General features: G+C 51.1%; 8 protein-coding genes across 8 annotated transcripts; 4 read left to right on the top strand and 4 right to left on the bottom strand.

Moving 5' to 3' along the window:
• Positions 1 to 89: 89 nt before the first annotated feature.
• CABS01_10741 (amino acid permease) lies at positions 90 to 3,003 on the bottom strand (the record flags this gene model as incomplete). Its single annotated transcript, XM_060544096.1, has 3 exons — positions 90 to 868; positions 925 to 1,140; positions 1,368 to 3,003. The coding sequence occupies 3 exons, from the start codon at positions 3,001 to 3,003 to the stop codon at positions 90 to 92; spliced, it is 2,631 nt and encodes an 876-aa protein (XP_060398820.1).
• A 625-nt stretch (positions 3,004 to 3,628) lies between these two features.
• On the top strand, positions 3,629 to 5,171 carry CABS01_10740 (agmatinase; the record flags this gene model as incomplete). The annotated part of the gene is made up of 7 exons (XM_060544095.1): positions 3,629 to 3,719; positions 3,777 to 3,862; positions 3,918 to 4,085; positions 4,152 to 4,257; positions 4,324 to 4,450; positions 4,516 to 4,657; positions 4,713 to 5,171. 7 exons carry the CDS (start codon positions 3,629 to 3,631, stop codon positions 5,169 to 5,171), a joined length of 1,179 nt encoding a protein of 392 aa, XP_060398819.1.
• A 632-nt stretch (positions 5,172 to 5,803) lies between these two features.
• On the top strand, positions 5,804 to 7,469 carry CABS01_10739 (carboxylesterase; the record flags this gene model as incomplete). The annotated part of the gene is made up of 2 exons (XM_060544094.1): positions 5,804 to 7,360; positions 7,419 to 7,469. 2 exons carry the CDS (start codon positions 5,804 to 5,806, stop codon positions 7,467 to 7,469), a joined length of 1,608 nt encoding a protein of 535 aa, XP_060398818.1.
• Positions 7,470 to 9,027: 1,558 nt separating this feature from the next.
• CABS01_10738 (uncharacterized protein) lies at positions 9,028 to 9,632 on the bottom strand (the record flags this gene model as incomplete). The annotated part of the gene is made up of 2 exons (XM_060544093.1): positions 9,028 to 9,348; positions 9,420 to 9,632. The coding sequence occupies 2 exons, from the start codon at positions 9,630 to 9,632 to the stop codon at positions 9,028 to 9,030; spliced, it is 534 nt and encodes a 177-aa protein (XP_060398817.1).
• Positions 9,633 to 10,316: 684 nt separating this feature from the next.
• CABS01_10737 (uncharacterized protein) lies at positions 10,317 to 11,600 on the top strand (the record flags this gene model as incomplete). Its single annotated transcript, XM_060544092.1, has 7 exons — positions 10,317 to 10,352; positions 10,470 to 10,698; positions 10,753 to 10,772; positions 10,830 to 10,863; positions 10,924 to 10,997; positions 11,072 to 11,445; positions 11,501 to 11,600. The coding sequence occupies 7 exons, from the start codon at positions 10,317 to 10,319 to the stop codon at positions 11,598 to 11,600; spliced, it is 867 nt and encodes a 288-aa protein (XP_060398816.1).
• Positions 11,601 to 12,817: 1,217 nt separating this feature from the next.
• CABS01_10736 (uncharacterized protein) lies at positions 12,818 to 13,973 on the bottom strand (the record flags this gene model as incomplete). Its single annotated transcript, XM_060544091.1, has 2 exons — positions 12,818 to 13,496; positions 13,555 to 13,973. 2 exons carry the CDS (start codon positions 13,971 to 13,973, stop codon positions 12,818 to 12,820), a joined length of 1,098 nt encoding a protein of 365 aa, XP_060398815.1.
• Positions 13,974 to 15,665: 1,692 nt separating this feature from the next.
• CABS01_10735 (uncharacterized protein) lies at positions 15,666 to 16,193 on the top strand (the record flags this gene model as incomplete). The annotated part of the gene is made up of 1 exon (XM_060544090.1): positions 15,666 to 16,193. One exon carries the CDS (start codon positions 15,666 to 15,668, stop codon positions 16,191 to 16,193), a length of 528 nt encoding a protein of 175 aa, XP_060398814.1.
• A 666-nt stretch (positions 16,194 to 16,859) lies between these two features.
• CABS01_10734 (spindle pole body component alp14) lies at positions 16,860 to 19,892 on the bottom strand (the record flags this gene model as incomplete). The annotated part of the gene is made up of 5 exons (XM_060544089.1): positions 16,860 to 16,886; positions 16,942 to 17,321; positions 17,376 to 19,590; positions 19,644 to 19,837; positions 19,886 to 19,892. 5 exons carry the CDS (start codon positions 19,890 to 19,892, stop codon positions 16,860 to 16,862), a joined length of 2,823 nt encoding a protein of 940 aa, XP_060398813.1.
• Between the last annotated feature and the right edge of the window lie 1,890 nt (positions 19,893 to 21,782).

Raw genomic sequence — 21,782 nt, 5'->3', positions numbered from 1 at the left:
ATGACGCAGGGTATGAAGAATGGAAAAAAACATAATTCTTTCTTGTATATAGGTTGCGATAAGCACATAAGGGATATGGGAAACAAGATTCACTTCTCCAAATTCAAGAAACTCCACTGCTTGGTTTGCAAAAGGCCGTAGAGAAATTCCAAAGTTGGAATCAGCACGCCAAGTTTCTTCGCGGTTTTGATAGGATTTCCCAAGATCACCTCGATCTCCATTGGCTTCTGCCTCACCGCGTCAACCTGCATACTTGGCTTCAAACGGGCTTCTTTGGGCGTGAATGCAACCATGTCATCCAAGATCTCATCGGAGAAGATATGCCCCGCTGCTCGGGCAACTGCCACAACATCTCTCATGGCTGGGCGGATCAGGGTGTCCAGACCACCAGCATCCTGAATGGCGCCCGAGTCCAAATTCGTTATGGCACAGACAGTGTTGAAAGAAGCGTTCCAGATGAGCTTTCGCCATCGGAACCAAGAGATATCCGCCTGGATGTTGCATTTGGCACCACCATTGTTGTAAATCCGAGCAAATGCGGCGCACGTGGTGCTCTGGTTCTCAGGTGTAAACTTTGGATTTGGCCAGTACGCAAGCTGAAGAATATCTGGGTCATTATGCAACATCTCGCGTCCGTTGAGTTCGCACCCTATCAGCGGGACGCCTGAGAGTAAGATGTTGTTCGGAAAGGCTTCGAGTAATGGTGGCTCGATATCAATGCCGTTCTGAACGAGCACGATTGACGTCTGGGGTGTAATCGCGGGACCAATGATATCTGGGATCGAGTACACATCAGGCAAGTTTTTCATGGCAACCAAGACAAAGTCGAAAGGGCCATGCTGTAATGCGTCTTCTAGATATCTTTCCACTATGGCGCGTCAGTACATTACGTCTAGGACAGAATCGAACTGATAAGCGACTCACTGTGATGGGGTTTCCAGCCAGCAATTTCCCCATGGTCAATGCTCTGAATGTGATAGCCTTGGGTCTGGACTAGATCATAATTGGACCGGAGAATAGCAGTGACCTCGGCGTCTCCGGACTTCTGAAGAGCAAACGCACACATGGTTCCTACAGAACCGCAGCCCACTATGAGGACTTTGGCTTGTTGCATCATGGCGGTCCAGTTGAGTAGCGAGGCTAAGGTAGGTCAAAGGGACTGGAATGGGAAGATGGTGGCTATTTGATGCACTGAAGCCGAGAAACTTGTCTAATATTGTCCATTCTCTATCTCAAATTACACGGTGTCTTATCAAGTATCTAAATCATTATCGCTATCAAGCCTCTCAGCCTTAGCCTTAGCCGCCTATTGGAGTCGGGCAGGAGACTGCGACGCCCTATACATCTTTCATCATCCTAAGATCGACCTACGTGGCGCTTGAACCGCGCTCGCAACCCTTCTTTAGGCTCCTCCAATGACTCCTCTGCCTCCAACTCTGCGAGTCCGGTCTTGAGGTCCACCTCATGAGAGGAGATGGCCCAGGAATCAGCGCGATGTAGAAATCGATGGACAAAGTAGATAACGATAAACAAAGGTAGTCCGATGTACGCGGAGAGAAAGTCTGCCACGGACCAGCGAGATGGGAAGAAGACAGTAAAACCGTTAAGAAGACACAGAAGTCCGAACATCACCAGCGAGATGTATGACCCAACAGGCTGCAAAAAGGATCGTGCGACAAGAGCTGATTTCGGCAAATTCTGAACGTCGCAGGCCTTTCGGAAGCGGATGTAGATGATTCCGCAGCAGACCCAGGAGATGAAGCCTCCAGTGTTGACGAGGTTCAGCAGCCAGTTGAAAACGTCTGCTGCGTTGGAGTTGACGTTCATGTAAGCCAAAAGCGAGAATAGCGAGCTGGCTATGACGGCGTAGATGGGAACTCCTTGCTTGGTGCACCGCTTGAAGATTCGCGGGGCGCTGCCTTCACAGGCCATCGAGTACAGAGATCGGCTTGCCAGATAGAGGAACGAGTTGCCGGCGGACCAGGCGGCCGTAACCACAACGGCGTTGATTACGCTATCGAGCCCCTTGATTCCCGCGTTCTTGATTCCCACAACCCAGGGAGAAGCCGCGGCTCCAGAGCTTCCGCTAGTAAGAGCCGGTGCGTTGGACGGGCAGATGACCGAGATGGCAATGGTACCGCCAATGTAAAAGACAATCAATCGCCAGAAGAAGTTGCGGGCGATTTTTGGCAGGTTTCTGCGAGGAGACTGAACTTCTCCGGCAGTGACCACAACCATTTCGGGTGAAAACGTAAATGGAAGCACGCTGCTGAGGAGAGTTGACAGGGCGGCCACAAATCTGCCGGCGTCTCCTTGAACGATCAGCTCTTTAGTAGCGCCGGGATCCTTCCAGTACCGGAAATAAAGTCGCTCGTGGGATGGACCGCCGCCGAAGAATAGGACGATTGAGAGGATCAACAGACCAACAATGGTCAGGACTTTCAGTCCAGCGAACCAAAACTCTGTTTCACCGTAGAACTTCACAGGTAGAAGGTTGAGGCCGACAACCATTACCAACATGATCGTGATCCAGACGGCGTTGTTGACATTAGGATTCCAGTACTCAATGACCAAGGCTGATGCCGTAAGCTCGAAGGGGACGAAGATGGCAAAAGAGTAGAAGTAGAGCCATCCCATCATAAATCCGAGACTTCGCGAGACATAGCGGCTGCCGTAGTAGTTCATGGTGCCGCCAGGCAGCGGAAGGTACGTCGAGATCTCAATGACTGCAGTCAAGACCATGTAGATCAGGGCCGACATAACGACATAACTGCCAACGAGGAAGGCCGGTCCGCCGCGGGCGAGTGTGCTGCCGGAACCGACGAAGAGGCCGGTGCCGATGGTTCCACCAAGAGCGATGAATTGTGCATGTCGGGCAGAGAGGCCGCGCTTGGTCGAGAGTTCCGCAGTTTCCGTAGCTTCGATAGATTCCGGATGAGATGATGATGCAACATGGCCTCCGACCTTGTTGTCGCTGTCGCCTTCTGTCTTTGTTTCCATCATATTTGCTCGCAGATGTTCGTAACAAGGAGAGTGCGACGGCTCGAGAGTTAATGATGCAGAAGTTCGGAGACAGAGATGTTGATAGGGTTTATTGAACAAGCTTTCCCGAAAAGCTTCACCTGGAGTCTCTGACTACCATCAAACGACTTGACATGTTACCGCCCGAATGCATTTATATTTATACTTGTAGGACCTTGTAGATATTGAATTCACCATACTTTGAAGATATTCGCGACTCATTTGTCTAGCTCAAAGAGATAAGCCAACCTCTTATCTAAAGGCGCGCCTTAGCCCATGATAGCGCGTGAAACATCCCCAAAGATATCGGAGTCGACTTCCAGGAGTCGGGTTGACCGATGTGGGGGCCCTATTCCCGGCCGTTGGTGCCGTCGGAGTCTCTTGCCTTTGATTAACTCTAATCGTCTGATAGGTGCATCAAGGCTTCAACCTATCGGCCTCGAATCGGCATTGGTTCTCCTCACTTCAGTCGTCATCTGAACATGCACGCCTTGTTGGATATTATTTAAGCAGATCATACGATGAGCATCATACAAAAAATGTCACCTACCAAAGCCAGATCGATTGCGAAACAGTCAAGCCAAGAAAATCAATACTCACGTTCACTATGCGTCTTGCAGATGCAATCCTACTCTGCGCGGGTGCTGACCTTGCAGCTGCCCTAAATGTTGGCCCGAACTATCAATATCCCCTTGAAGGTATGTTCAGCTGTCTTAGCGGTTGTTTGCAAGGTTCTCAGCTAAGCTTCTCCCCAGATCTGGACAAAGATCTGCCGTTTTCCCAGCCTGTGACATTTGCGCACTTGGAATGGCAACGTTGTTTAGCGGAGTCGCATAATAAGGTATATTACCTGCAGCTCAAAAGCCATGTGAGGTTTCATCTGACCCCGAGGCTAGCCTCTAGACATTGCCGTTCTGGGCTTCCCTTATGACACCTCTACTTCCTACCGTCCAGGCGCTCGCTTCGGCCCGAGAGGTATTCGGGCTGGGTCGTCCAGGGAGAAGAAAGGGCGTAGTTACAACACCGTGTGGGAGGTTGACCCCTACGAGCAGGGGCTGGAGATTGTGAGAGCTTATCTGATTGAACATCTTCATGGATCACGTAGCACTAACACATTGCCGTGGTGAAAGATTGACTGTGGAGACGTGCCCATCACGCCATTTGATGCCAGCCATGCGTTCAAGCAGATGGAACAGGCGTATCGACAGATTCTCTATCATCCGACCACCGATCAGAGTAAGTCCACTGATGTTGGCAACAACAGACATGCAAAGTAGTCACAACCGCTAACCTACATTCTAGATGAATGGGAACATCCCCGCATCATCAGCCTTGGAGGAGATCACTCTATAGTCTTGCCAATTCTTCGCAGTCTGAAGACAGTTTATGGTCCCATCTCCGTCATTCATCTCGATTCGCACCTTGACACGTAAGACTCCTCACATTCAGCGCTACTGACTTAAGTCATCAGCCACTAAAAACACTCATGCGCAGATGGGATCCTTATGAAGGCTATACGGGAATCGTTTCGAATCAGTCTGCCATCACCCATGGAACCTTCTTCTGGCATGCGAGCCGAGAAGGGTGCATCAGCAAGGGCACCAGTGTTCATGGCGGTCTGAGGACCAAGCTCTTCGTGAGTAGCGACTCATATTAGTTTTACGATGATCAACTTATCTGACGTGATGCAGAGCCCGAAAGACTATGAAATCGACAGAGATGTTGTCGGATTCACCATAATTGAAGCTCATGAGATTGACGATATTGGCATGAGTGGCATCGTCAAGAAAGTCAGAGACGCAGTTGGCAATACGCCAGTGTATCTTTCCATCGACATTGATGGCAAGTTGGGACCGCCCCATCATGACGAATGTTTAACTAACAAGGCCGTAGTCCTCGATCCAAGCATTGCCCCAGCTACTGGAACGCCAGAGTCAGGCGGCTGGACAACAAGAGAATTGAAGCGATTCCTTAAGGGTCTTGAAGGACTCAACCTGGTCGGTGCTGATGTTGTTGAAGTTAGCCCGCCCTATGACTCTGTGGCCGAGACAACTTCCGTCGCCGCCGCTGACTTGATTGTCGACATCCTGGCTGGCATGACGAAGAAGAAGACTTTTGATCCGCCCAGAAACGAGAAAGATGAGTTGTAATCACTGTCTATCAAAAGGGAGAAAAATGACAGGTACTCGCCGCAATATGAGAGCGACTAAGGGGAGACCTTTGGCTGCTTGAGAAGGCCGAGAGACACCGGGTTTTCAAGTCCGTGAGCTGGAAAGGTTTTCGATACCTCAGTCGTGTTTTTCTTCGCTCTTCTCTCCCCTTTTTGGCAAGTTATCCGCTATGCCAGGGGGGTTGCTGACGGTGCTTATGGCTATTTACGTAACCTCGTCAAATCCCTGCACCCTCAATTCAGTTGAACATGAGGATGCTTGGAATCTGCAACTTCTTATCATCAACCCTATTGACAAATACTCTTCTGGGAACAGGGACAATCAGCATCTGGGGAAGAGAAGATCATCCAAACTTTGAAAAGAAGCATAAATGTGTCTGGGGCCGTTTCCCGAGAGGATCGTTGCAACATCACTGAAAATCCGTTGCAATGGGCTAATCCAGAACGGTCTTCAGTGGGGTTGACAAGGCCTTGAGGTCGTATTTTGTAATTGATATCCACCTTGAAGAAATCGGTGCTGGATAGCCATCTCCTTTTCTTCCGGAAATCCCATCCTGTCAACATGGTTTTCACGTTCTCTGCATCTTGAAGTTATTGACCCATCGACACAGCATGCACTTCAACGACATGTCGCCATCACTGGCGGTCCTTGCCATGGTGCTCTCTGGCCTGTTGCCCTCAGTCCTGGCAAGCACTTGTAGCAACGCAACTCAATATGCGCCTCACGCCCGCACATCCCAAGGTCTAGTCAAGGGGTACCGTGACGCAAGTTGTAACTCGGTGTTCCTGGGCATCCCATTTGCTGCCACAACAGCTGGCGAAAACCGATGGAGAGCGCCGCAAGATGTGCCAAAGTCCAACGCGACGGTGATCGCAACCTCCTATGGTCCTACTTGCCCTCAAGCAATTTCTGGCACTCTCTACAGCCAGCAAGATGAGGATTGCCTCAACCTCAACATCTGGGCACCCTCGACGGGTGAGAACTTGCCTGTGTTTGTGTACATGTATGGAGGCGCGATGGTCACTGGTTCCAGCAGCAATCCTCAACTTCAAGGGTCCAACTTTGCCCGCAACGGTGTGATATACGTCAACTTCAACACCCGCGAGAGTATCTATGCCTCGCCGCACTCGTCGGAGCTCAGCGAGACGTCTCCCGAGGAATCACAAAACTTCAGTATTCTGGACGTCGAAAAGGCACTTGAATGGGTCCGTGATAACATCCATGCGTTCGGAGGCAATCCCGATCATGTTGTATTTGGTGGTCATTCGTCCGGAGCCGTGCAGGTCGATCACTACCTCTGGAACCACCCAGATTCGTGGCTCAAGGGAGCAGTGCAGATGAGTGCGAATGCCATGTCTGGGCCAGCATATGCACCAGCCAACCAAGGACTCGACACCGTAGCGGCTGAGGTTGGCTGTCCGAAGGCGGGGGATAACCAAGTCGAGTGCCTGCGCAGTGTCGACTCGTACGCTTTCCAGACAGCTGACTTCAACTCGACCTTCAACACATGGTTCACTCCCGTCATTGATAACGTCACAAGGCACTCTGATTATGCTGCAAGGTTTGCGGCCGGCCAGTATGCATCACACGTGCCCCTCCTTACGGGAACTTCTGATGGTGAGGGCACCATCTTCAGCCTGGTGTATGGCGCCGAAAACAGCAACTTCAGCTCTTGGATCAACACTTTCGATGCGGATAGTGCACACATTGAAGACGACGTCCTATTAGCAGCGTACAATGCTTCTGATTATGAGACAGAGTCCCTCAGAAGTGGAACCCAGTATGGCGACGCCCGTTTCAACTGCGCCGTCGACTATTTGCTTGACCTGCGCAGTGCCAAGCAAGATACCTGGGTCTACAGATTCTTCGGAGCTTACGACAACGTGCTTGGGGTTCCGGGCACGGCACCCACACACGGAACCGAGGTGCCCTTCTTCCATGGAGGCAACGAGTGCTTCGATTCACTTACGGGCGTAACTGAGGCACAGCAGGCGCTGGCTGATTCCATCCATGGTTGGTTCGTGGACTGGATCAAGAACCCGGCTGCCGGGCCTGGATGGGCCAAGGGGTCACCTCAGTCTGGGCCTTTGGTCAAGCTCGGAGTCCCTGGAGACGAGTTGTCTGCCATTCAGGGGTCAACCGGCGATTTCAATGCTCGCTGCAAGTCGGTACGTATCCTGCAATATCTTACTTCCTGTATGAGACATCTTACTGATCACATTTCAGGTCTACGCACCTGCATTTCCCAAGTACCCGGTCATTCAGTCTCCTCTCTGATGGGTGTTCTGGCGTATCTGAGCATGCAAGTTCAGCACCGGCTCTGGAGATGGAGGTAGGACTTCGAAGATATTGATGAAGAGGGCTGGATCGCGAGCATGCATGCATTTCTGATGATACTTAGACTGCGGTTATCATGTACCTACTAGATTCGAACATAGTACATCTTCCTTCTTTTAGACGAGTAGATCCGAAAGGGTCATTTTGCAGCAACTCAAAGCTGCCCATACTGCTGCGTTTTCCACTTATAGGCTATAGCAGATCACATTGTGACATTGTTCTCGCTTCCAGTACACAGGGTGACAGGCTTCCCAAAGAACTGAGTATTATGTTCATGGTCTGCGAAGAAACCAGACGAGCACCAAAGATCCTTTAGGAGCCGGTACCCTGCCATAATGCATCGCGAGCTTCTGAATCAGCAGCATAATATGAGATGGGCCAGTCACTGGGTTTATTTATCAGCCAAGTAGGTAAAGAGAATGGTGTGATCATCTTTCAGTCAGTTGATATCCAATCTGCAAGGTTCGTACATACATACACATCCTCTTTCCTCTATTTGACAGTGATTGGAGCCATCGGAACACTCCTTACATGCAAGTACCTTGTTGTAAGCAATGCCTCCTTGTTCAAGCACAAATTTCACTACAGATAGGTACTAGATGGACGTGCATGGACCCTAGTCATCTGCTGCTCGCATACCGGCGAGCCTCCTCTTTTCTCGTATCTGTGTTCTTGGGGTTGTTCTTTTGCCAGACGGCTACATATCTCTAACTTGGTTGATGCTCTTGTTTATTCTGTCCGAAACTTGTTCTTTCTTTCTTCCTTTTTTCTTTGCTCAGTAATCATACGGAATGTATCCGTGTTTATGAGCAGACATTGGTGGTCCCCGGTTCAAAAGGCTGGTGAAATAGAATGCCCCCGGTTCCAACAGAAAACGGTCTGCCAGGGTTTACGTGGTCCTTGTCCGCATGCAGAATCGAAAGACACTCCACACCCTTCACCATCCCAAGCGGAAAGACTTTCCGAGAGGACCCCTTGCAGACTCCATTTGCTCTTACACGCAGTGTTGGAATTGGCCTTGATCACCACGACCCTTGCTGAAGAGCCCAACCGGAGAGACGGATATGGCCTCCGTCGCCGCGGATCCACTTCCGCCCGGGGGTATGACGGTAAAGTGGGATATAACTTCGACCGCATATGACCCGTCATATTTGATGCTTTGATTTAACAACAACCAACAGCATATTCTCCCAGTCCAGAACATATTCCGCAAAGCTGCCGGGAGCCTTGTTGCCACTATCGCCAAGATCCTACAAGTCATTTCTCATCAAAGAGAAGAGAGAGGAATTAGCAACACATTGCCAACGAGCAAGATGCACATGAGCGGGAAGTACACTTGCGGATGACACGCGGCCAAGTGATATACCAAGATTGAAGAACCAACACATCTACTGGATTATTACATGTACTTGGGTCTCCGGTAAAATTACTCTATACGGCAGGTTCCTCTCTCATGCCGAATCTAAGTTGAGACAACTGGTGGATTTCCACCCAGGCCCTACAGGTACGACTCAAAGATTTTCTGGAACTTTTCCCGCGTAGCCTGACTTCCTACCCACACATCCTGCTTCCCATCAACGATCTCGATGTCGGTACCAACAAATGTTGCGACCATGCCGTTACCAAAAGCACCCTTGTCGATGAAGACATGTTCGTCAGGCTCAACAACAGCAAGGTAGTAAGGGTGAGAAAGCATTGCTGTGAGGACCGCGGGAGACTTGTACAGAAACATAGCAATGCCGTCAAAGTCAACGGGGACGGTGGATGCCGGCACGGTTGAACCTGCCTCGGTGGGAAGAATCTGGCCCCCGACTTGGATCTATGACAGAATCAGTCGATGCTCATTGCCGGCTCGCAGCAATGCAAAAGCCAAGGCTACAATTTACAAACCTGCTGGTAACGCGTGATGTTGAAGTGCACAGCCAAGGGGGCGACCTTGGGGGCGTGCTGGGTCTGCCAGTAGTCCCAGAATTGCTCCTGGGTCAGGTTGGTCGCTCGCTTGACGTAGGTGACCATCTGAGCCTGCCCAGTGTTTGAGCATGCGGCCATGCCGCTGGCGATCAGGGTGGCTGCGATGGTGAGCGGGACGGAGAGGCGGACCATCTTGGCTGATATTAGGTTGAAGATGAGAGTGAGAAAGGATGAAGAGGTGCCCGGGTACCTGGACTTGATTTGTGTCTCCTGGGGTTTCAGAAAGAAAGAATGGAATGGATCTGAGCCTTTATGTCTTTCGATCTTGGGTGGGTTCCTGGCCGGGGCTCCAGTTCAGGTTGTCAGAATCCAATATTGTTCACAACACCATGCTCCATTAAGATTGGTTTTCAAGGGTTGCTATTGTTTGCGTCGTTTGCATGATGAGTATCTCATGGTTCGGTTCTCGCGGTTGATTGATAGACCGTCTAGACTCGCGGCCCAGAATCTACCAACTGTGCTACTCATGCTCTCACAGGACGGTCATTCGATCCATTCCGGTTGAGAACGCAAGGGTTTGAGTAACCAGGTATCAGATCGGTCCGGATGTTCAACTCACATTGGCGAAATTTGCTGCATGTAGGCAGCCCTGTCCTGCGTTTCTTGGCCATCTGTTGTGTGAGAGTGCAGGCCAAGGTCCATCCGAAAGCCAGGGCCCATGCAGTTCTCCAGGCCAGGGCCGGTGCTCGTGTTGGTTGACAGAAAACGGGAATGTGATAGCTCAGCCCGCCTCAGAGTCTTTTCCAGTCGCATCAGTCATGTTTAATATGATTCAAAGAGCAAATCCTCGTCATTTTCCGTGATAAGGTTAGCACAATGAAAAAAGAGCTCAAGCAGATCAGAGGATGGAATGTGCACATGTTTAAATATTGAGGGTCGCAGCTGTTTGTTCGCATAGTATGCAGGGATGAATTTGTCGCCAGTCTGTCTTTTCTGATTTTCCATCTTCTCTTCCCTTGGCCTTCTGAGGACCGTCAACACTTAGTCATTCTCATGGCCGAGTTTCCGATCACTAATGGCACCACAACTGTCATCAAGGCCCCCGAGGGCTACTTGGTAGACTTTGAGCATCCGCAACAACAAAAAGTGCTCGAACATTACCTGGTGTTTGGAATCTTGGGGCCCTTGGCATTCTTGACTCTGATCCAGAGATTCTACACGAAGTTCCGTCTATCCGATGGCCCAAAGATCGACGATTGTGAGTGACTTGGCATCACACAGCCATGCTGTTATTGACGTTCATTCCCCACAGTTCTAATATTCTTCGCATGGGTAAACATCTGATATAGGTACCGCTATCTGAACCCGAAGGAAACTGATTCTCTCAAGGTTTGTTCTATTGTCATGCAGTCGGTACAGATATGTAAGATGCTATACCTTCAGGTTCTCGGGGCTCGATCAAGACACTGACATCGTACTTCAGGGTCTATATCAATAGGGGGTTTGGGTCACCACGCCTTCGAGATGTCCATACAGATATACGAGAAGCATATGCTAGTGAGCGTTCCGGTCGATGTCATAATGGATGCTGTCGACGTCAATTTGCCTTCAATGCTGACATGTGTCTACAGAGCTCTTATATTGTTGCCCCTGTGTTTATCACCTGCAACGGCTTGACGAAAACCTCGCTTCTGACCGCCTATCTCAATATTTCACCACAAAGATGGTACCGAAACGCGATCCTGACAGCCATTACGATGGTTGCTGCATACACTGTCATCATCGCATCACTTCTCCTTTTCCACTGCCAACCGATTCGCACAAACTGGGACCCGTACACCTCCGGAACATGTCTAAACTCAGCAGTACTTTACATGGCCATCGCCGTTTCCAACATTGTTTCTGACGTTGTCCTTTTCATCATACCAATTCCCATGGTCCTTCGTTTGCAGATGCGGCCGGCTGTCAAAGTCGGAGCCGTGCTCATGTTTGGCATTGGATCCATGTATGAGTACCACATTCCAGCCTTCCAAGGAGATGTATACTGAATCCCTGCCCAGAACTGTCACAACATCTGTCGTCCGCATGGTTTACTTACAGTCACTTCTTTCATCCAACGATATTCCATGGGTAGCAGCCCCCGCGAATGTCTGGTCGTAAGTCCTCAATCCCATCTACCTCCAAAGACCCCCAAAGCCCTCCATATGTCTAGCTTGTTACTAACGACTTCCCGCTTGAAGTTTCGTCGAGGTGAATCTATTCATCATATGCGGATCAATGCCTACCCTACGCAGATTCTTTCGGGCAATGGCACCGAGACTCATTGCCTCGGAAGGGTCGAGAGTGAAGGAAAGCACACACGCTAGTATTTCTCGAGGGCCGCGTAGCAGATACTCACAGTTTGACGTTGAGATGGATAGCCTTTCCAGTGAAAGTGGAGTTTTGAAAGAAAGCAAACAGCGCAAATCAAAAGCGATAATATGATCAAAGAAAGTTCTTATTGTCAATAGCCTTCGGTGGAAGCCACCTAATTCAAATATGCTACTAGGTCTGGTATCTCGATTCTGTGAGGCCCTTCAATTATAATACACACTTAATCTATTTTAACCAATAACGGCCTATGAACTTAGTGCTCAAGCATCAGTAATTCAAATTGGTCTCTCATAAACCTATCCCTTGCGGCTTTGATAGCCTGCGTAGAACTTCATTAGCACTACTTTATATATCATGAAAATGAGGGCCCTGACGTGAAACCTACCTGTGCGAACACTCTTCCAACGCTCATCGGGTGTAGCACATTACAGAAGACCAATTCCTTTCTTGAATGAAAAAAAGATTTTGCTATACGTTCCAGCTTCACGACGCCATGCGTTGTTCCAGGACCCTGAGACGTCCCAACCAGAAGAAAAGGGGTGCGCGGCCGGACTCTGGAGACCTCGTTCGCCAAGTGTTGGATCTCGACCCCCACCACATCTTCCACATTTATGAGAATCAAGAATACGTCCGCATATTCGTATGCCTGTCGCCGGAGAGAGCGATCATTCTCTAATCCTGTCGTGTCGCGTATTTCAAGACCAAATAATTGGCTTCTTTCAAACCCCAAATATTTAACGGGCACACTGCATATGTCAACACGTAATTCATGGATCGTTTTGACAGACAAGAATTTTGGTGTTGCCAGAGACACGTACCGTACTGTGTTCCGAGAATAGTGAGCACGCTTTGGGATTTGTACATCTTTTTCGGATGATGATTCAGACCATTTGTTTGGGTTGATGAAAGTATTGATCATCTCACTCTTGAGCGCTTTGGAGTTTCCGACTATCATGATGCTAAATTGCTCAGTATAAAGCCGATTTGGAGAGAAGACCAAGTACTCACGTGAAACTTTTCAATCCTTCATGTTGGATATCGGGCTCTCTGTACGCGACGTCATCAGAATCATCAGATTTGAAAGCTAATGTTCCCGCCGATTTTTCGCCCTTGCTCAGAGCTCGAGACCGTGAGTCACTGCGCTCCGATCCTTCGGGTCGAGTCTGGTCCTCCATGGATTGATGGTCCATCAAAAGACCTGAAAATATTGACCCTGGTGCAATCTTGTTGATCTCCTTGAGGGTGATTGGCAATCTAAACGCCGACACAATGGAAATGTCGCCGATGCTGAGACCTGAGAGCATGCTCCAAGCACTTGTGGGGGCGTTCGATGTTGTGAATGAGGATCTGTCTGTTTCGCGGTCTTGGGTCCGTTTATAAACCCTCGATTGGCCCAGGTCGAGCTCGAAATTTCTTCTTGATAGCGTCATGATCGTTGATCCGTCCAAAGGTTGTGGCCTCTGAAGGACGGATGAAGGGGATCTGTAGATAACACCTTGTGTAGATCCAGTTCTACTCATTATTGAGGACGCATCGTTCATGAACTTGACAGACCTCGTGTCCCACGATGCTTCGCTGTCAAGAAGCTTCAAATGTTCGGCCAATGTTCGGTTTTGCTCAAGAATTTCGTCCACTTTGGCCAACATAGTGGCTTGAGAGCGAATCCCTTCTTCTTGGGTCTCGCTATGACAGGATGAATCAATATTAGAATACCTAGTACCTCTGACTACCTGCTACTCACCTATTTAGGATTGTGATCATTACAGCCAATGTTGATTTCTGAGACTCCAACCGGGGAAGAAGAGCCAGGATCTTCTTTTCGTGCCACAGCGCCCATCTCATCTGTGACCGCAACCCATTCTGCTGGCAGACGATGGATTCGAGTTTCGAAAGGGTCAAGACCGAGTGTGTGATGACGATGGAAAGGTGATCGAGCTGAATCATGTTTTTGCGGGAACTGGAGAAGCTGTCGAGGGAACGAAGGAGCTTATGGACGGAAGACAGAGTCATCATCGTCTCTTCAATGAGTTGAAACATTTGCATCGCAGACTCGGGGGCATCGATGGCGCTGGAGACGAAATTGTAGGTGGTGTTGTACACTTTGACCGCGGTGGCCAACAATCCGGCTACCGAGCCAGCGATGCTGAGAGGATCGGCCATGTTGGTGGTTACTCTGATTGGCAGATGATATCTGAAAGACGGGAGCGGCTCTGGAGGAAGAAGTTTGGAAGAAGTGATGCAGTCATGGGATACCCAAAAAGGAGGTACTGGTCACTAGAATTTACAAGAAAGAAACCCCCCCCCCCTTTCCCCAGGCGAAACTACTTCTGCGGGTCGAGGCTACCAAATCGCATGTGCGGTTTACGAGCCTCTCAGCTCTGTATCATCCTTGTTGGATGTGCCTGGCGCCAGGGGAGATGGAGGCTTAGGCGCGCTTACCCCTAGCAAGATAACAAGGCAGACTTGCAGGTCAGCATTTTGGTCAATTTCGCGGACATCCATTACTGGCTCATTATGCTGGAACTAGCAGCTAGGCCTAGGTGGGCGCCTTGAAGGCTGCATACTGGCGAACCACATCTGCGGAAAAAGCCTTGTGATGATTTGCAAAAAGCAATGTAACTTTCATTAGCAACTAACTTTCATTAGCAACTACACCGCCACACCTCAGCCTTTGAGGATCGCGAACGCATATGACCGTGATGGAGTTCACACTGTTGATGATTCTCACTTTCGTTAAAGTGACATCTTTCTCGGTCGTACCACTGTTTAAACGGCAGTGGGCTCAGAAAGGCCTTATGAGCTACTGCTACATATGTAAATATCACCAGAACACTCAGAGCAACCAGCTAGCATTGTCCGGAGATCAAATTTGTTATAATAGGATATTAATTGTATTTTTTGGGATGAAGTCTTTTTCGAGATACGGTGACGACTGTTTTGATTGCTTTGAAAAGTCCAATCGGCCAACTCAATAACCAGGCTTGCGCCAGAGTTTCGTCGTAGCAACAAGGGAAAGGGGAGATTTTTAGCCACAACTGAGGATCAAGCATTTGAGGCTGAAAGCTTGGTCAAGTGCAACTAACTGTAGTAAACTAGGAGCGCGAATCAACGTCGGCTCGCAACTTATCGCCCGCATCAGGCGGGGCCGTGAATCCGGTGCCCCCTCTCGGCATCCCGAACCAAGCTTTCTCACCCGGACTTCCTAACGTCAAAGCCCCTCCCTCCTCACACAATGACACAGTCAAACAGTCCACCGACAACTAAAGTAAGGGAACCCCCACCGACTTCCAAAACCTTCCAACACGCTCAACGCTCCGAAACCACACACATGAGTTCGAAAGTTGGTCTGATGTTCCCGCCACACGATGACCTCACCTAAATCCCCAGGCAACCGTCAAGAACCTTTCGCAAACCCCTCTCTTGAGCCCACGGCCCCCGGCCTTCGAGAAGACACTCACTACCTTACTGTGCAGGATGTACACCTCTTGAAATTACCGACTAACCTTTCCCCGGCAGTCTGCAGCCAGAAGGTGTCAAAACTGGCAATCAATGACACTTGACACCGTTGTGGCCCGCACGTAACGCACGCGGCACGCCCGCACCACACCGCACAGGTGCAAGTTGTTTGGACTGTTGTTGCGATCCCCTCTTTTTCCCGATCCCAACTTTGATGCGGCCGGTGGAAGCATGGAGAAAAGCTTCTTTCGTCTTCGGTGGGCGGTATAAGTCCCCAGACTCTGGAACCTCCCCACCGCCTCGCCATCCAAGTCCAAGACACCGCAACAGTTGTCATTGTCACTCGACTCTGAAGCCATCATCATAACAACCACACAACTAAAACACCACAAAACAATGCATCTAACAACATCTCTCCTCACCCTCCTCCTCCCAACAACCCTCGCCCTCCCAACCGCAAAAGACAACAAAGTCTTCGCCCCAACCCCGGACACACAACCCCCCCACGACCTCGGCATCCACACGGGCAAAATCGGCGTAGACAACGTCGACCTCTCCGCCCTACGCGTCGATCCCGTCCGCGTCATCAGCAGGATCAAGTCATCGTCACAGTTCACCTCGTCTCTCCTCACAAAACGTCGAGACGTGCTTCTCGAGGAACATGATGGACGGATCAATATCGCGAAAGAGAAACGCTCGCACATTCAGGTTGATCCGGTCGAGGTGAACGTTCACATTATGAGGCCTTCGGTTCATACGATGCCTGTTGGTGGGAAGAGTGCCAAGGTGGAGGAGGCGCAGAGGGAGACGGGGAAGGGAGAGAGTGAGGCTGTGAAGGACATGGAACCGAAACCCAAGTACATTCCAAAGTTCATGCTTGATTATAGTACGGGTGGGTGGTTTCGGCATTTTATTCGATTCTAAGGGTGCGGCTTCATGTTAGCTTGAGGAGTCGGGTTGGGATAGTCAGGCTTGGTTGGGGGCTGTCTCGACTTGGATTTCTCGGCTACTACGCAACATTCGCTTCTTCCTGTGTTTATTGGCTTGGTCAGCAAGTTATTTGTGTACCTTAAGCTTGGATGGTATATCGTCCTGCGATCCGCGGTTTGGAGGGTGGTTTTAATTTTGGGCGCATTGGAGAACTGGATGAAAATAAGTGACAGGTTTCTAGTCAACTACCGCTGATACAATCCTTACCTTCGTAGCTAAGTACGATGTTAACGGTGCGATGAGATCGGTAATGACACGCTCGCAACTGCCAAGGGTATCATGCCTCCATGGTGACTGGTATCGCAAACTCTTATTCATAATCATCGTTAATTAAGTACACTCGCGCCCCTCGAGGTTATACAAGCGAGCCGACAATAGAGGTGAAAATGCATAACTCATACAGACGAAAATTACCTATCCCAACTGCAGGCCGGAGATGAGGTATGGGGTATGCTTCCGACGCCAGTGATATGCAACCAAGAACACGCAGGATTTCCCCCCTTTGAACCGTGACCATTACGGACCCCAAACAAAACCCCTCTTCATGTTCACGTCAGTATCCAGCGGGCCATCTGGCACCGGGTGGTTCGGCGGTCGAGCTCAAGGACGGGCAAATCCTTGTTTCGCCTAAGAATTGTTAGTGATGGGAAACAGATTATACCAGATCAAGATGACAACTGACCTTCATTTGTTCAATCCTGGCTTTCAGTTGGCTGGTCACTTCAGCTGCACGCTTCCAGCTTTCCACACCGTTGTTATTCGAGTTCATGCCACCGCCTCCACCGCCGCCGCCAGACGAGTATGACGGTGCCGGTATATCATCAACGGGGGTGGCCGCAGAACTCCTGTAGCCTCTAGCAGGGCTGCCACGTCCGGAAGATGCACTGCCCGTATACCTAAGCTCGGGACTGAGTGCCTTTGAGCGAGGGTAGTGATGGTCTCCGTTCTCCTTCTCCTCAGACATGTTGCTGGCGTAACTAACACGGTTGTGTCGAGCAGAAGATGAACCGTAGGATGCGTCGCGGTAGATACCGGCGTCGTCGTGCGTAGGCGAAGCAAGACCTGCGATTACATCAGTACATGAACACTCACTGAAAGAAGAAGCTGCTATCTTACCTGGGCTGCCCATGCCTGTCCTTGAGTTCAGGGCCTCGGCGTGGTTGAGCGCTCTCTTAAGGCGATCCAGCTCCCGTCTGAGGCGATCGTTCGTCGACTCCGTGGCCTCTGCATCACTTCTTGCACGAACCAACTGCGTCTCCTTGGCCTTGATGCTGAGGACATCACGGGTATGGTCTTCAATCAAACCCGCATTTTGGTTCTTCAACTCTTGAATCTCAGACATGTACTTGCTCCTTTCATGCCTCATTTCCTCCACTTGGCGTGTCAGGCGCTCGTTTGCCGATCTGAGTTCTTCGAGTTCAGCCCGCTCCATTGCCGTGAGTCCGCTGGAAGGCGGCGGCGATGCAGGAGGCATCTGAACAGGAGCGGCAGCAGGTTTCGCAAGAGATCGTCCTGCAAGACCACCTCTGCCAAGGCCAATGCGAGGCTGAGGCGGGGGAGGAGCAGGCTCATCATCGTCGGGCATAATTGGTGCGGCAGCAGGGCGTCGAGGGGATCCGGCCGCCGCTGGTGCACCGAGAGGGCGCTTGGATTTGAGGCCGGCCAAGCCCGACGGCTTCGGCATGCCCATCTTGGTGCCTGCGGGTTTGGGACGAGATGAAGCTTGTGGGGAGAGGGGTTCCGGGTCGGCGGGCGGCGGAGCGCTTGCCGCCGGCATGGCCGGTCTCTTCATGCCCAGGGGCTTCTTCCCTCCGACGACCTTCTTCGGGGGCGGTGCCTTGGCAGCTGGCGGGGGTGCCTTCGGCTTCTCCTTTGCCTTGACTTCAGCCGTCTCGAAGAATTCTTTGATTTTCGTCTTGCGGATATCATCTAGGCCTTCCATGTGCGGACCCATACCGCGCTCGCCAATGATCTTCATGACAGTGCCCAAAATCTCAGCACCGCCTGAACGGAGGCCCTCGCTGGACTCGGTCAACAGTTTCTTGCCTGCCTCGACAATGGACGCGATCTCGGGCTTGCTCGGCACATCGCGTGTCGTTCTGAGGCAACGAATCAAGAACTTCATAGTGCCCTCCTTGATCTGGGGGTTCTTGTGGACGAGGTAGGTATTGATGTCCTCAAGACAGTCAGTCAGACTTGTAGCCAGGAAGACTTGGTCAAGCGCAGCGCCGAGAGCATCTGCCACCGTTGCCTTCTTCTCCTTCAAGCGTTCCATGATGGGTTGCATCACAGTAGTGCGGTGTTTTGCGTAGCCTTGCCGCAATCCCTTGGCCAAGACCTCGATACACTGCGCGGCTTGAGTCACAACAGCAACGTTGGCGTCCTTCATGCACTTTGCCAGCCCTCGGTTGATCTCGTTGAAGTCGCCATCCTTGATTCTTGGCACGTTGATTGCCGCGTAGAGACCTTCCACTGCTTCCTTTCTCTCCTTCCATTTGGACGAGGCCAAGGCTTCGTTAAAGTTGGCGGGGATCTTGCCAAAGACATCCTGGGGTTCCGCCAGGTCGAAGGCGTCCATCTCGGCTGGTTCCTCGCCATAGTCTCCACCATCATCGTACTCGTCGTCGGCTCCGGGTGGGGGCGCACGTGCCATGGCGGCTTGTTGTGAGCGCAAGAATCGTTCTTGCTTCGGAGCTGGCTCGGCCTTGATCTTTTCGAATTGCGCCTCGAGGTCGGTCTGCTGAGTGGGTTTCAAGTCGCCCCAGAACATGGGCTTCATGGCTTCGCGCAGCCATCGGTAGAATTCGACGGCAAGGTTCGTCGCGGCAGCACGGACATTCTTGTCGGCATGACCAAATGCCTTGGGGAGGACCTTCAACACGGGCTTGGGGTCGACGGTCTTGCATCCGAAGTTGTGGTAAATTGCGGTCAGGGCGGTAATAGCCGCTGCGACAACCTTTGGTTGCTTGTTGGCAAGCGCCGGGATAATCTCTTCGATGACTGGGGCGGCAACATCGAGTTCGACGAGTAGTAGAAGGGCTTCGAGAGATGACTCCTTGGCAGCGGCACGCGTTGACGGCAAACCCTTTTCACAGATAGGCCCTATCGTAGTTCCGCGCGTCCTTGTGCAGTGTTCCTTTCCTCCGAATTTGAGAAACGCGCAGTACGCCGCCAGACCATCTTGTTGGGCAGCAACGTTGGAATCGGCGACGGCGCCTTTCCAGAGGCCCGAGTCGGAGAGGAAGGGTCTGAAGGCATTGTCGTACTCGTCGGCAGTAGCAGCGAAGGCTTTTGCGGCGTCTTCATAGGCCTGTTTTCTGACTTTCCAAACCTGCGGCGCGTCAGCGCATCAAACACGGCGCAGCAGAGGCGGCAACGTCATACCTTGTGGGTAAACCTATCCTGGAGGGGAAGGGAGCTAAAGTCTTCTTCTTCAGCCATCGGAATGGAGGCTTGCTGGCGGGGTGTAGTAGGGGCCGGTTTGGGTGGTGGAGGGGTTGGAGTAGGAGGAGGAGGAAGAAGAGCTGAATCGGGGGAGCAGTTCTCCTTGTCGTGGATGTCTGGCTTTCTGAAGCTAGCTACACGTCTGATTAGCCTCGAGAGGGAACGAGTATGTTTGAGATGACGGTCCATATTGAGGAAGGAGGACAGTCGCAAGCTGCAGAACGCAATGGTATGCAGGCTGCCGGCAGCTGCAGGCGCAGTGACTGGCGATGTCTGTGGTGATATGGGCGCAAGAGGCTGGCATGACTTACAGAATGATGGCCAAGCTGAACCAGATCAGGTGAGTTTGAGGTTGTCGCAGCAGCCAAAGACTTGTTGATCGTCAAGCCAATGTGGGATTGGCAAGGTACCTGGCAGTGAGCGAGGCGGGTGGGAGCTGTGAAAGTATCCTTCGAGGTATTGGAGATTGCGAGGAAGGTTCCTAGCAGTATAGGAATAGCAATAGGTATGGAGAAACAGAGAGTTGTGAGGTATGTGCGGTGATGGTTCTCGTGGAAACAAGGGACCGGGACTGGAGGAAGTCAAATCAGGTCTTTGAGAAGACAGAGAAAAGGAGGCTAGAGGTAGTTCCCGTAGTGTGGTTGTTGCAGGTGAAGGTACAAAGCCAACGTCGCCAGTCTGAGGGTTATGGAATGTGGAGGAAAAGTACGGCTGGGGTTTCTTTTGTTTGTGCTGGTCCGAAGAGCACAGGGAATTTTGGTTGTCGGGACAAGGGCGGAGGGGACGGGCCCAGCAGGTGCTTTGCTTGGATTTGGTTCACCGTTCACCTCAAGGCTTCTGTCAGGGTTGCCAGTTGGTGGGCGCCTGCATTGGGCGCCCTTTTCTCCCTGTTCCTGGCCTGACGTGTTTGTGTGTGGGGGGGACACAGCAGATGGGCGCGCATCGGGCAATTGGGCATGAATATGATTGGGTCGCTGGTCTCCAGGGTCAACACAGATCACATGATGACTTTCAATTCTCCACCACTCGATAAGATTTGATAGCATGGATGGCGGGGCATTGGCTATTCACCTACCTTCACCTGCCTTCACCTCGGGCTTACCTTGGGCTTACCTCGTGTGCTTGTTCCCTCAGAGCCTTAGTCATGAAAGCCAGGGCCGGCCATCTAACCAAATTGCTTCCTTTTTCCTCTCTGCTTCCAGGCCCAAGCACCAAAGATGCGCTTGCTCAATTTGCGCATTAATGGCCGTTATAAGCCACTCTAACATATCCACTCATTTAAAGATAGCAAATCATGCCATGAATCAGGCATTTCCACCCTGAGGCTTGCACGGTAGTGTAGTAGTTTGCCCCCTGATATTCGAGCAATGATGCTGAAAATGTCTTTTTGCCAAAGAATCAATTGACCGAATAGACTGTTACGGCTGGTTGGCTGTGACAGCTGCAAAAGTGGCTGAACCACATGTTGACGCTGAAGAATCTCAGGCCAATGAAAGCTTTGTCTATTGCCATAGAAACGGTCCAACACTGTGATGTCATTGGGGGAAAGAGGGACGTACAACTTCAGCCCTCCACAGTGCCTGAAAGAGACCAGCTGCCAGACTTACAGCCCAGCTGGCAAGGCACCAGCCACACTACCATCTCTCAAGCCCCATTAGTGCCCATTCGCTGCACCAGCCACACTTCATTCCACCCCACCAAACAGGGTTGACCTCTTCTCTCCCATCTTTTCCCTCTACCAGTGAGTGCCACACGCATTGAACACTCGTCGTCGTCGAAGAAGTTTCCCCAGGGTCCCATACGCCTATACAGATACAGCGTATCCGTACTCCATACAGAATATCTGGGACTCGCATATCGGAGGCCCCCCCGCCAGTGCCATACGCACCGCCTCATCTCCCACCAATTCTTCAGGGAGTTCCCTACGCAGCCAACGCAGCCCGAAGCACATGAAACATTTCGCCTTTCCGGCTCATGCCCACCTTCAAGCGTCATCTTTTGGCCGAGCCTCGCACTTGCACCCCTCGTCTCGTCTCGCCTCGCATTCTTGGACATATTGTCCCCCCTCCAAAAGGTCAC

Source organism: Colletotrichum abscissum, assembly GCF_030869225.1.
Source record: "Colletotrichum abscissum strain IMI 504890 chromosome Unknown Scaffold_28.1, whole genome shotgun sequence".
Lineage (NCBI taxonomy): Eukaryota > Fungi > Ascomycota > Sordariomycetes > Glomerellales > Glomerellaceae > Colletotrichum > Colletotrichum abscissum.
This window is presented reverse-complemented; position numbering and strand designations above follow the sequence as displayed.